Consider the following 12763-nt stretch of genomic DNA (forward strand, 5'->3'; position numbering starts at 1 on the left):
CCTGCTGGCTAAAGTGTTGGATGTGATGGCTGGATCTGGTGTGGCCACCTGGGACCACATGGAGACCTAGAGAATGGAGGTCACACATGGTGGAGCAACAAGACGGAAGGAGCCTGGGCCCCTAAGGACTTCGAGGAGCAGAGGAGCCACACCAGCCCTACCTGCCGTGGCTGCCACTTAGGAGAGAGTTAAAATTCTATCCTGTTCAACAACTATTACGTTGGGCTTTCTATCACTCACGCTGAACCTAAGCATAGTTAATAGAGAAGAAGAAGCAGACCCAAGATACACTTGTGACCTGGATCTGGGGGTGAGGGAGCCCGAGGACTCAAGATCACTCCCAGGTTTCTGGATTGTGCAACCACGTACATGGATGGTGATGCCATTTGCTGAAACGCAAATGCTGAAGGGGTGAGGGAGGGCGGACAGCAGGTTGGAAAGAAAAAGAAAAAGCCTCCAGAGGCAAGTGAGGGACGTCAGGAACTCTGAGAGGAGACCTGTGTTTAACTCGAAGCCCCACCCAGTAATGCTCTTTATTTGGTCTAAATACACGAAAACACACAGCGGCACAGAAAGAGAAATGGATTAGGAACCAGAAGACACAGATTCCGTTTCTTCACGGCTTCCTGTGCTAGCCGGGATGGATCACTTCTCACCCTCGAGCCTCGGTTTTCTCATCCATCCCCATAAGATGCGACACTGCCCTCCGTACCTCCACGGGCCGTTGGAGGGTGTGCTAACGGACCACATGCGAAAGCCTGTAAACTACAAAGTGCCAGCCAATCAAGGCTACAATAGTGCAGGTGTAGCTAATAAACTGCTGGCAGAGGGTTTAACCCCCTGGGATGGAAGTCTGCCTGCAGTAGGGCTCAAGCTCACTGAGACGAATCGGGAATCCTGTCAAAGGATAACTGCAAGTGACTCAGAGATGATGTGAACGTGGATGGTGGCGAAGCCCCCAGGGCAGGGCACCTCAAACCTAAGGACAAATGGCCATCCCCAGAGTGGACCCACAGCCTGGCCAGCTGCGCAGTCCAAACAGCAGCCCTCAGCTGCAGGCCTGTGCAGGGCTTCTGGCGCTGCAGGTGGAAGCCCACCCCATCCTGACCAAGGCCAGGCGGAGGGCCAGCCGCTCAGGTCTGTCTGTGCCCAGAGTCTGGACTAGTCCTGCTGTGTCCAAACTGTACCTCGCCTGGCCATGGAGTTGTGTTCTTTGCCCAACTGCCCACTGTAGGCACCTCTGCCTCAGTTTCCTTTTGGAGCCAGGCCCTAAATTCTCCCAACTGGCTGGGGCCCTGATCCCCTGCCTTGCTCTTCTCCTGGTGGCTGGACACTGACTGCCAGCTCACCACTTTCTGAGACTCCTGCTGCCACGCCTCCTCCATCAGAATGAACCCTGGAGGTTCCCTCCAGCCCCGCCTCTCCCCAGAGCCCTGGACGCACCCGGGATGCAGCCAGAGCCAGCTGCCTGCAGGTTCCCCTCCATGCCTCTCAGGTCTGCAACGACCTTATCCACTTTGTCCTGCCAGACACACTCCTACTCTTTCTCCAGGCACGGAGCAGCCCATCAGGAAGCCATCACCTCCTGGTGTCCCCACTGTTCCTCACATGGTATTATAACGCCTGGTTGGCAGGTGGCCTCTCCCCAAGGACTGCACATTCCTTGAAGGCACAGAGCATGTTCTGTCATCTCACAGCCCAGCTGGGGCTAGCCCAGGGCTGGGGCTCCGGAGACACTGGAGGTGCTGGAGGCCTGCTGAATGGATGGAGGACAGGAAAAGCCAGCTGGACAGACGAGTGGAGGATGGGCTCTCAGTACTAACCCAAGTCAACACAGTCCGCCAAGCTCCTCTGGACCCTGCCTTTGGGGTCCTTGGCCACTCCCCTCCCCTTTTCTTAGCCAGCCCTGCAGCTGGCTCAGTACCCTCAGTGCTGTCCTGGCTTCCTACTCTTTCTTCTAGCCCATGGGAGATCCAGCATGCCCTGGGGAGTGACAGCTGTCCACCCCTTACAGGCTTTCCTGACCAAACCTTGGCCAACCCCTACCAAGACCATCTTGCCTTTAAAGATCAGGGCTACTGGTGACCCCTGGGCCTTACCTGACCTGACCCTTCTCAGCACGTGCGTCCTTCCTCCCCACTCCACCTGCGTGAGCCAAGCCTTGAGGCAGGACAGCCCAGTCTTCCATCCCCACACCCTGCCTGCTGCAGGGCCCCGATGGGCATAAGGTGCGGGGTCTAGGAAGCTCCTCCCTCCATTCTGGAAGCAGTCCCCCTCCGCCACCCCTCTCCAGACCCCTCACATGTAGACCCAAAGAAGCTGCTTCTCCAAGGCACCTCCAGTCTGATTTCTGGGAGGAGTCGAAGGAAAGAAGTGTGTGTCACAGCTGACCATTACCCACCGGAATCCACTCGAGTTTCTGGGGTTGACCAGGACGCAGTCCCAGGTGCGGTGCAAAGTGTTCTGGAACAGAATCAGCTGCCCTTCCTCCCGGACCCGGCTGCTCGAGGAGTAGTCGGCCACAGCCACCTCCTTCACCCGGAATGGGTTTGAGAACAAGTTGCTGACGCTATTGAGGGTATTGACCAGGCGGCCGAAAAACTGCATCTTCCGCGGGGCAGGTGCGGAGGCCCCACCGCCTTCCCCCTCAGTCTGGAAGAAAACGGGGTCTCTGGTCAGCTGTGCCCGGTCTCCCATGCCCACCTCACCAGGTGCAGCGGGTTCCTGCACAGACACCCAGATGGCACCCCACCGGCGCTGTTCCCGATTCTGGGCCTGGAGGGACCTGCAAAGGAGGAGAAAGAAAGAGAAACAGCACTGAGCGGGGGGCAAGAAGGTCTGGTGGGAAGTCACAGAGCTGCCACTGTGCAAAGGTGACCAGAAGTGTCCTGCTCCCTGACCCAGTTTCCCCCAGAAACTCAGTTTCCTCATCTTGAGTGCGGAGCCGCACTGATCAAAGGAGAGACAGCTGTGAACGCCCATGACTGGCGATCCCGCCTCGGGCTGATGGGGTCGGGGGGGGGGGGGGGCCCCCGCTGCTCACCACAAATACAGAGTCGACTTTCTGGAACTCAGAGAGCTTGGCGCGGGTCATTTCAATTCCACCAACAAAACCAGAGTCCCCTATCTACCAGATGGCAAGGGGACCAGGATCGTCTTGCTCTCCATCAAGGGGACAGGGGGTCTGTGAGCATCAGTCTAAAACCTTTGGTGCCTGCCACCACTGGTTTCCCAGGGAGCTCTGAGAGAGCACAGCTCCTCGGAAAGGAGAGTGAATGCAGAGACTTAGAAACAGTGAACACGTGTTTGGGAGGAAATTCTCCGTTTCATATTCACAGGGTCACGGTTTCTGCTGTGGAAATTGTCCTCAGTTTGGATGACAGAAGTAGATGTCTCATTATTTCCTGGGTCCCAGAAAGCACACTGCCTTCCTAAGGCAGTGCCACCAAAGCCTGGTGACAATCAGCTGGAGGCCGCCCTTGCTTCTGTGCTAGGATTTCACTGCCAAGAGAGGGGGTCAGACACTGAGGACAGAGTGTACAGGCACCCAGGGGATAATGGACATCTGAGTGGACATTAGTTCACACCCTGGCCTATATGTTGAGGAGGGGATCAACTTTAGGGATAAATGGAAGAGCAAGAGGCCTACAAAGAATCATCTAGAGAGGGAGTAGGGTCAACAATGAGAATTACACCAAGAGACGATTACTGAGCACTAACGAGGCAGCAGGCCCCGAGCTAAGTGCTTCACGTGACCATCTCATTTAATCCTCACAAAACCGCATGAGGCAGAGGCACTGAGCACACAGCTCTGCAGCAAGACTACATTCAAGTCCTGGGCTCACCAGTTACTGGCTGTGTGACCTTGGGCAAGTTACTTACCCTCTCTGTGTCTCAGTTACCTCATCTGTAACATGGGGACCGTAACAGTGCCCAACAATAGAAGCCGGCAGATAGTGAATGCTCAATAAACATTATTAGCCTCTTTACTTCAATCACTCCCCTTTTCCAGATAAGGAATCTGCGGCTCAGAGAACCATGACTGCAGAGCTTTGAAAATGCCCCAAAGCTTTGCAATGTCCTTCCTTTTAGGATTGGTAATAAGACGTGGTGGGAGCAGACCACGAGCCTCAGTTTCTCCCTTAAAATGAGGACAGTGCTCACCTCCCTTGCATTGTGAGGATTAAATGCGGATGATCTGAGGATGCTTGGACCTGCGTCAACTTCCTTCTTCCTTCTGCACTCGGGAACTTAAGGATGGAGGAGCTGGGGGCCTGCACCCCTTCCCCTAGCCAGGTGAGAGGGGGGGAACCCAAGGGAAGGCGTGGCAATTGGTCCCAGGAGAACCTCCCAAAACGGAAGACACGGTGTGCGCATCAACGTGCGTTATAACAACTTTCATTTTGGCACAGACACAGAAGCAGCTTCAATTTATCCAGCGTCAGAGGAATTGTAAATTTTCATACATTTACCCCAGAAACATCATGTGGTCATTAAAAGCTGTGACCGTGACAGTTCTAACAACTCAGGAAAAGCGTGTGGCATCCTGGTCCAGGCCTGCGGCAGGTGGAAGAGAAAGGACTGGAGCCCGGATGGGCCGGCTCTGCAGTCGGAGCGTGGAGCGTCTTAAGGGCAGCTGCTGCCTCTTGTACACCTACCCGGAGCACAAAGCTTGGCCCAAGGAAAGCTTGTTAAAACACAATTTATGCAATTTAACTGAGTAAAAATTATGTGCAGAAAAAGAAAAAAGACTGATAGAAAATACAGCAAAATACTAAGGGTAGATGAGGGTATTGGGTTTATGTGGAATTTTTTTCTTTTCCCCATGTTCCAAGTGGTATGGAAAATGATTACATGTTTTAAAGAAAGCAGGAGTGTAGGCTGAGCCCCTGGGGGCTGCAGCTGGGGAGAGGAGAGGCCGCAGGGGGCGGCGCTCCCAGGAAGCAGGGGAGTGGGCAGCAGCCAGCACCCACAAGCCCACCTGGGTTAGGGAGGAGAGTCACCCCGGGGTCCAGCCGGATGGAAGGAAGACACCCTGCCCCACAGGGGAGCCACCCTCCTCAGGGCCCCGGGACGGACAGCAGCGTGGCCAGGGACAGGACAGGCAGGCTCCCTTCCCACCTGCCAGGGTAGGTGTGAGGATGAAAGGACAGAGTGGAGGGAGAGTGTCCAGGACGCTGGCCCACTGCAGGCACACAAATAGTGACCACTGTTGTCACGAGGTGAAGAAAGGAAATTCAAGCCACCGGGCCACATCCTGGACAGGGAAAGCACCCGGAAGGCTCATGCCTCCTTTCTCTCCTCCTCCTGTCCCACACCCCTGCCCTCAGGCTCTATCCCGCACAGCTGCAGCTGTGGGAGGATGCGGGCCGGGGGAGGGCTGCGGGTCAGAGGTGGGCCCTCCCCACTCGCCTGCCCTGCATAGCCCCTCACCCCTCCCTCCCTCTCCCCCTCCCTTCTCACAGCTGCCTGCCCTCTGACCTCCCCACGGGGCTTTCAGGACTGACAACTGTTCTCTAGGGCTCCTGGCCTGGGCTCACTCCCTGGATGTAGGTGACACCAGGGTCCCCCGATAGGGACCATACGCTCCTGGGCACCTTAGGCTGCTTCAGGCCACTCTCTCAAATGCCACAAGCAGTAAGACACAAACCCAAGAGCTTCTGCGGGCACAGTGACGGCAACAAGTCTGCCTATCCACTCCAGGTGTCAACTTGGTCTCCCCTCCAGTGAGGCTGGATATTTGGGGCCTGTTCTTATCCTTGTTCGCCCGTCCCCTGTCAAAGGCCCAGCCTGCCTGCTGGGTTCCTTCAGGGAAGACGTACAGTGTCCGCTGGGTGTGAGGCGCCCCTGGAGGAGGAGTGAGGCAGGAAGGACAAGCACTGTTGCCCCCATTTTAGAGATAAAGAAATTGAGGCCCAGAGAGCCCTCAGACTGTGGGTGTTCAAAGGGCAAATTAAAGTGGGACGTATTGATTTCCACCAAAGAAGAAAACAAACAAACAAAACCCCTTACTAGGATCAGAGGAGACCGGACCCGACACGCAGACTCTTTGGTGAGTTTCTAGAAGCGGCTAGTTGAGTCCATAAAATGAGTCTTCAGAGGGGGACCCAAGCCCAGCGCCTGTCTCAAAGAGTACACAGTCCCGTGGGGGGAAGAGACAGGAAAGGACAGCGGGAGGCGGTGGTGTTGAGCTGAACTCTGAAGTGGGGCCGGGGGAGAGAGGCCTTCCCGGCAGATGGAGCAGACGAGAACGGTGGGCAGGTGGGGGACAGGAGCCTGCGTGATCCACCCGGGACGAGTGTTTTCATGAGGACTGGGCAGCACAGAAAGGGGACTATGGTTACTGTTGTGATAACATGAACTCTGGCCACCACGGAGCCATCTGTCCAGCCTCTGCTATGCCAGCCATGCTCACAGCCACCCTGTGAAGTAGCTTCTTTACTGCTCATTTACAGACCAGAAAAGCTCTAGAAGTGCGGTGGAGGCTGGGGGAGCATGGGGGTCAGTTATGGAGGCGCTTAGGGAGAACTCAGTCCCCAAATACCTGGTTCCTCCTCAGCCACAAATTCCCTGAAGGACCTGAGGCAGGTCTCAGGCAAGAGAGGAAGTGCAAAGCCCTGGGCCCTGGGCCCCGTCCTCTCTCCTGCTCTGGACGGTTCTCTCTTCCAGAGAGAGAGGGACCCCGGGCTTTCAAACATCCTGGTCTGTCCTACCCGGAAGGCACCCCCCTCCGCCCCCATTCCTGCCAAAGCCTCTGCTCCTCCTTCAAGGCCCAGCGGCCCCTGTGATGGCTCACAGCACCAGATCCACCCCTCCTGCGACACCTCCCTTCCAGCTTGCACCCTTTCCAGACACACACCCAAGGGCAAGGGCCAGGTCCATCCTCCATCCCGCACCTGCTCCCCGCCTACCGCAGGATGCAAATTGGACTTGCAGGATGCAAATCGGACTGGCTGCTTACTTACAGTGGCTCCCCGCCACCTCCCAGAGAAAGCTCATGCCCCAGAGCAGGGATGCCAGCGTCCATGTGCCCTTGCCCAGCCCACCCTTCCAGCCGACCTCCTGCACTGCCACTCCAGCCATGCTGCACCAGCGACACCCCTGGAGCATGCCACATCGTGCCTCAGTGTACCCCCGCCTACACTGTCTTCCCCAGTTTCTCCACTTGCCTCAGAGCATACACCCAAGAAAGGGCCATTAGGCAAATGAATAAGCCCCTTCTTGTCCTTTAAGACTCGGTTCATGTGCCACCTCCTCCAAGAGTCACACCCTGGGCCTCCCCCGCTTGGCCCCAGGTATACGTGCTCCTTCCCCTGTACCCCACAGTGTCCGTGCGCCCCCCACCGGAGCCCCAGCCTGTGACGATGACAGTGGATCTGCTGGTGTGGGTTGCCCAGCCCCCACCTAGCATGCTCTTCCGCACTCACAGTGGGCATTTAATAAATGTTTGGGGAATTAACCAACTAGAAGCCCCCAGGGCCGGCACCTCTGAGACATCCCCTCCCTTCTCCCCTCGAGGGTGATAACAGATCGCACCCCCTGCCCCCGCCCACTCAGCTGCCCCAGCAGGTCACATGATGGAAGTGTTCAGAGGCTCCTGCTCCTGCACCGGGGGAACGTTCATGGCATCGGGGGTGGCACCGGGCTTTGGTTTGGAAAGTTTGGCTTTAGATACCGCCCAGGTGCTCGAAGCTGAGTTCATTCACACTCCGAGCAGAGAAGCCTTCAAGTGCTCTGCATCCTTCCTGCCGAAGCCCGGCTGGAGGGGCAGGATGGCGGCTGGGAGGTGCGTGACAGGAGCCCCAGCAGCCGGGCCAGGAAGCTGATCTCACGGGAATGGCCACATGAGGGATTCTGGGACACACGCACAACTGCTCTCGGAAGTCAGGCTTCAGGAGCCCTGGCTGCTTACAACAGGATGTCCCATGATTGGAACAATTGGCACAGGACAGTGACGCTCCGGTGCAACTGATGGCTCCCCCACCCACCGCCCTGGCAGGATGGGCTGAGAACATGGGGTCCGATCAGAGCACCGTGCTGACCACACAGACTTCCTTCCTGCAGCTCTTGCCACCTGCACCTCAGCACGTGAGGGTGTCACCACACACTGGCCTCCATCCTCCCACAAGGCCACCACACTTTATGGTTGGCAAAGGCTTTTCACATCTGTTAGCTGCCTCGAAGCTCGAAAATGCCCATGAGATACGGACAGTGCGATCATTATCCCTGTTTGGCATATGGGGAAACTGAGGCCCAGAGAGAGGAAATGGGAAGTGTTGCCTGGCAGCTGGACTTGTGCCTTCTTCCTCAAACTCCTGACTAGCACCAGGGAGAGGGCCTGCACACAGTAGGCACTCAACTAGCGTGTGAGGAAAGAGTGCATCTAAGTAGAGGTCAAGTCCAATGTCATTTCCATCTCCCATCGGATCTGATCCCATCTGGACCTCCAAGGCCGCCTCCAAAACAAAACATCCCTCCAGACATTCACTCTACAGCTCATCCCAAACTCCTCCGTCAGCGAGTGAGGAATGAGGAAGGGCCCACTCCTGTCACCTCCTCCCCAACACCACCACCGCATTCATCCAGCCCCTACCGCGCACCAGGCCCCTCGCCAAGTGTTTGAGGTACCCATCACATTTAATCCTCAAAACACGCGTACGAGAAGATAGAACACTACTTCTCCCATATCACACTCAGGAAACTGAGGCACAGGAGGGTCTATAACTTTCCAGGATCTGAAGCCAAATAGTTGGAATTCAGAGCACCGGCTCGTAATCCTCCAACTGGCTTCAGGAGAAAGCCTGAACGGAAAGTGGCTGAGCGAGGCTTGATTTTCAGTCTCCTGTACTCGAAAAGCTAAGGCCCTCATCTAAAAGGTACTGCTGTTCGCACGAGCCAGAGGCACACGCCCTTTCGAGAAAGGAAAAGGTGTCTCTTTCATTCTCTCCGCCTAGCTGGACTGCAGCTGGGGGCAGACTGCTCCGGAAGTGTTGCTGAGCTCCCAAGGACACTGGGAGACGCCAGGAACTTGACGAGATCTGTGGGCCGGTGGCTTGGTACAGGGTGGCTCATGTTATGATTCATTCTACAAATATTTATCAAGGACCTATTCTGCGGCTGGCATTGTTCCAACTGCTGAGAACAGATTAGTGAACAAAACAGACAAAACCTCTGCCCTCCGAGAACTCATATTTTAATACGAGAGGGGACAACAGAGAAGATAAACAGGCAAAACATATCCATAGGTTCTAGATGCTGATTAGGTGCTGAGGAGAAAGATAAACCAGAGAAGGGAGACAGGAAGTGTCCAGGTGGAAAGGGAAATTTCAGATAGGGTGAACATGGAAGTCCTCACCAAGAACTTGATCTTGAATACAGACTTAAAGGAAATGAGGGCAAAAGTTGTACGGATATCTAGGTGAAGAGTTTCCCAGGTAGAGGGAAGAGCAAGCGCAAAGGCCCTGGGGCTGGAGCATGCCTGGTGAATGCCAGGAACAGCAAGGAAGCCAATGAGGTCAGAGAGGTAACAGGGGGTCAGGCATGGATAGTGAGAGGGGAAGCCATGGCAGGGCTTGAAGCAAAGAGGCGACATTAACAGACCACTCTGCTGGATGCAGGGTGTAGAGAGGCATCAAGGAGAATCTCACAGCTTTGGCCTGAGCAACGGAAAGAAGAATACTGCCATTTCCTAAGGATGGGAAAGTGAGAGGGATGGAGAGATTTGGGAGGAGGGTGGGGGAAGGGATGAAGGAGCTACATAGCGAGAGCTTAATTCTAAATACTTTAAGTTTGAAATGCCTGAGATTGAGGTGCTGAGCAAGCAACTATATACATGAGTCTGTCATTCAGAGGAAGGTCCGGACTGGACTGGACAGATAAATTCGGGAGTTGTCAGAATAGAGACGGTACTTAAAGCTATGAGCTGGATGAGATCACCAAAAAAAACGAGAATGGACAAAAAAAGAGGAGAGGCATTTAAGGCACAGACCTATTAAAATGTTCTCCCTGGAACCACCCAGTACGAAGTGAAGCCCATAACACAGGGTCTCCCCTTGGGTACAGCCCCTCACCCCCCTACACACACACCTGGTACGTATGTGCAGACACACACACACACACAGCATTTAAATTCCTCCTTCCTCTGTCTCTTAGTGATGTCACTGTGCTGAGTGAGAAGGAAATGCCCTTTGGGGGATACTGTCATCTAACGAGACAGTAACCGTGAAAAGGAGAAAAAGTGCCCTGGGCCCCGAGACAACAGTAATGACCCTTTCTCAGCAGGCAATGACACAGGCTGTGGTGTCACAAAGTACTGTGTTCAGATTCCAGCTCCAACTCACCAATCCTCGTAACCTCAGGCAACTCATTCCGCCCTCTCTTCCTTATGTTAAATGAGAACAACATTGGCTACATCAAGGGTAGTCCACAAGGCAGTAAACAGTCCGTTAGTGTTTGTTAAACAAATGAGGAAGGAAGGAATGGTAAGGATAACATATGAAAGAGCCTGACTCACAGATGATCAATAAATACAAACAAATGCTCAAGGAAAGGCAATGGACCTTCTCCTTGTCTTTCCCGCCTTGATTTTTCATTCCATCCCTTTCGCTTTCCCACCTACGACACAGCAGCAAGACCACACCTTTGTACAGGACCACACTGGTTACAAAGGTTTGCCTTCTACATTTTCTCCCATTTTGAACCCCATGGCAGCCTTAGGAGGGGCAGGAAATACAATAACCCTGTCACAGATGAGGAAACTGAGACTTGGACCCAGCTCCAGGAACATTTTAAGGCAGAGACAATAACAAAAACACTGCACTCAGCCCAAGGGTGGGGCATCTGTGTTGCCAAACCAAACCTGCCCAACATCCTGCCGGGCGGGGAAGAGGGCAGGTGAGGGAAAGACCCACGTGCTAAGGGAAGGTATTTGTTTGGGGTCATGTGAATAGTCCATTAAAAAAACGGGCACAGATCCCTGAGCCCTGTGCCCTCCCTGTCCCACACTCACAGGCCTGCCCGTCCCAGTCACATGGGCACACGGGTCACACGCTCCCTGTCACCAGCTTCCAGGTCACCTGTGGGCGCAGGAGGTGGACACAGGATTGGGGGGTTGGCAGACTCTGGGGTAATGAGGCTGTGGGGAAGGAGGGAGCAGGCGCAGACGAAATCTGCACGCGCAGGAGAGACAATAAGCAGGGAGAAGCAGGGAGTCAGAAAAGGAGTTAGAAACAGTAAAATGGAGAACAGCGGAGACAAATGGAGAAACGCAGAAGGGAGACATAGGCGACGTGGGGGGTCGAGTGGGAATACAGAGGCAGAAAAGTCGGGAGCACTAAGAAAGGTACAGGAAGGAAGGTGGGGACAATCAATGCGGCCCAGAGTGAAAGCTGGGGGTACCAAGAGGCACTGAGAGATGGGGGAAACGACGAGGGGGGCCACCCAGGAAGTGAGGGATAGAGGGGAGACACACAGGGGAGGCTGGGGTACTGAGGAGGCCCCAGGGTCGAAGCTGAGGTCCCTGGGGCTACAAGTTCGACAGCAGACAACAGCGGTCACGGGATGGGAGTTGGGGACGCTGGGGGACCAAAGGGAGAAAACTAGGGGTACCCAGGGGTTACACACGGGGCCACGGAAGACATGCCTCAGAATCGGGAACACGGGATAGATCCGAACGAGGGGCCGGGTGGAGACAACAGCGCCTGAGGCGCGGAAGAGGTTTGGGAAGGGCCCCCCAGGCCCCGCCTCCCCTACGGCGTCACTCACCTCAGCCTACTCAGCACTTCTACTTCCTTCTACTTCCGCCAACAAACGGGCCCCGGGCCACGTGATGGCTCCCCCTCTCTCCGCCAATCACCGAAGCCCGAAGCCCAGGCCGCGGCGGCAGCCCCGCCCCCGCGCCGCGAGCCCTGCGCACGAGGAGGGCGGGGCGGGGCGCCGCCGTCTTTCACAACTGCCCAATGGAAGGGGCTCCCACGGCCGAGGGGGCCTGGGCTTCGGGCTGGAGCCAATCCTCTGCAGCGGAGCGCGGCCATGTCGGTGCGGGGCGGAAAAGGGCCCGGTGACGGCTCGTTGGCAGACATGTTGATGCGGGGCAGGAGACACCCTTCTTCGCCCTCCGCCTCCTGAAATGGTCGAAGCCTGATGTCTGAACCTATTGTTAATGACGGCTCGTAAAGAGAAAATAAAACCAACGAAGACATAGGGTGTGACAAGAGGAACCTGCTTTGATTTTGCAGCGTACCCCCAAGCTAGGGTTGCCGGATGTAGCAAATAAAATTACGAGTCGCCCAGGTTAACTTGAATTTCAGCTAAGCAGCCAATAAATTTTTAATATACGTAAAAACCACTAAGTATTGTTAGGCTAAAAAGTTATTCACTGTTATCTGGCAGCCCTACCCCAAGGCGATCTCAGGAAGTATGTTAGCACTTTTAGTAGAAACTTGGGCAAATGACTTGGTCTCTGTGAGCTCCTCGTCTGACGCGGGCACAGTGACACCCTCCAGGGTTGTTGTGCCGACTGGAGATACATTGGTCCCCGTGCCTGCACGTAGTGGGGTTTCAATAAATGGCAGTTGTTATGATTAGTAATGCTGGGGATGAAGTACGCTGGAAAGAAGTGAGGAGACTGGGTTTTATTCGCAGATCTGCTTCTGACTGAGCAGATCAGGTCCCTCTCCAGCCCACTGGGCTTGGTTGGTCAACTTTTCTTCCGCTTTTCTTCCCCAATCCTAGATCTAGATAAATTCTCCAAACTACTCTCTGT

The 12763-nt window shown here is 55.1% G+C and overlaps 1 protein-coding gene across 11 annotated transcripts in view; it reads right to left on the reverse strand.

Annotated features, from left to right (window-relative positions):
* Window positions 1-11933, reverse strand: part of PLA2G6 (phospholipase A2 group VI) — a 55844-nt gene extending 43911 nt beyond the window's left edge. For 3 of the 11 annotated variants that reach the window (XM_070599731.1, XM_070599728.1, XM_070599727.1), the window contains exons 1-2: window positions 11764-11894; window positions 2402-2652 (exon numbers count right to left, since the gene is read on the reverse strand). In XM_070599731.1, the coding sequence (XP_070455832.1) occupies window positions 2402-2607 (206 nt within the window). In that variant the 5' untranslated portion in view covers window positions 2608-2652; window positions 11764-11894. Of the gene's footprint in view, window positions 1-2401; window positions 2786-11008; window positions 11408-11641 lie in introns of those variants that run through there. The other 8 variants (XM_070599730.1, XM_070599737.1, XM_070599733.1 and 5 more) reach the window with 8 other exon arrangements.
* Window positions 11934-12763: the final 830 nt, after the last annotated feature.

The sequence above is a fragment of the Equus przewalskii genome, chromosome 29, assembly GCF_037783145.1.
Source record: "Equus przewalskii isolate Varuska chromosome 29, EquPr2, whole genome shotgun sequence".
Lineage (NCBI taxonomy): Eukaryota > Metazoa > Chordata > Mammalia > Perissodactyla > Equidae > Equus > Equus przewalskii.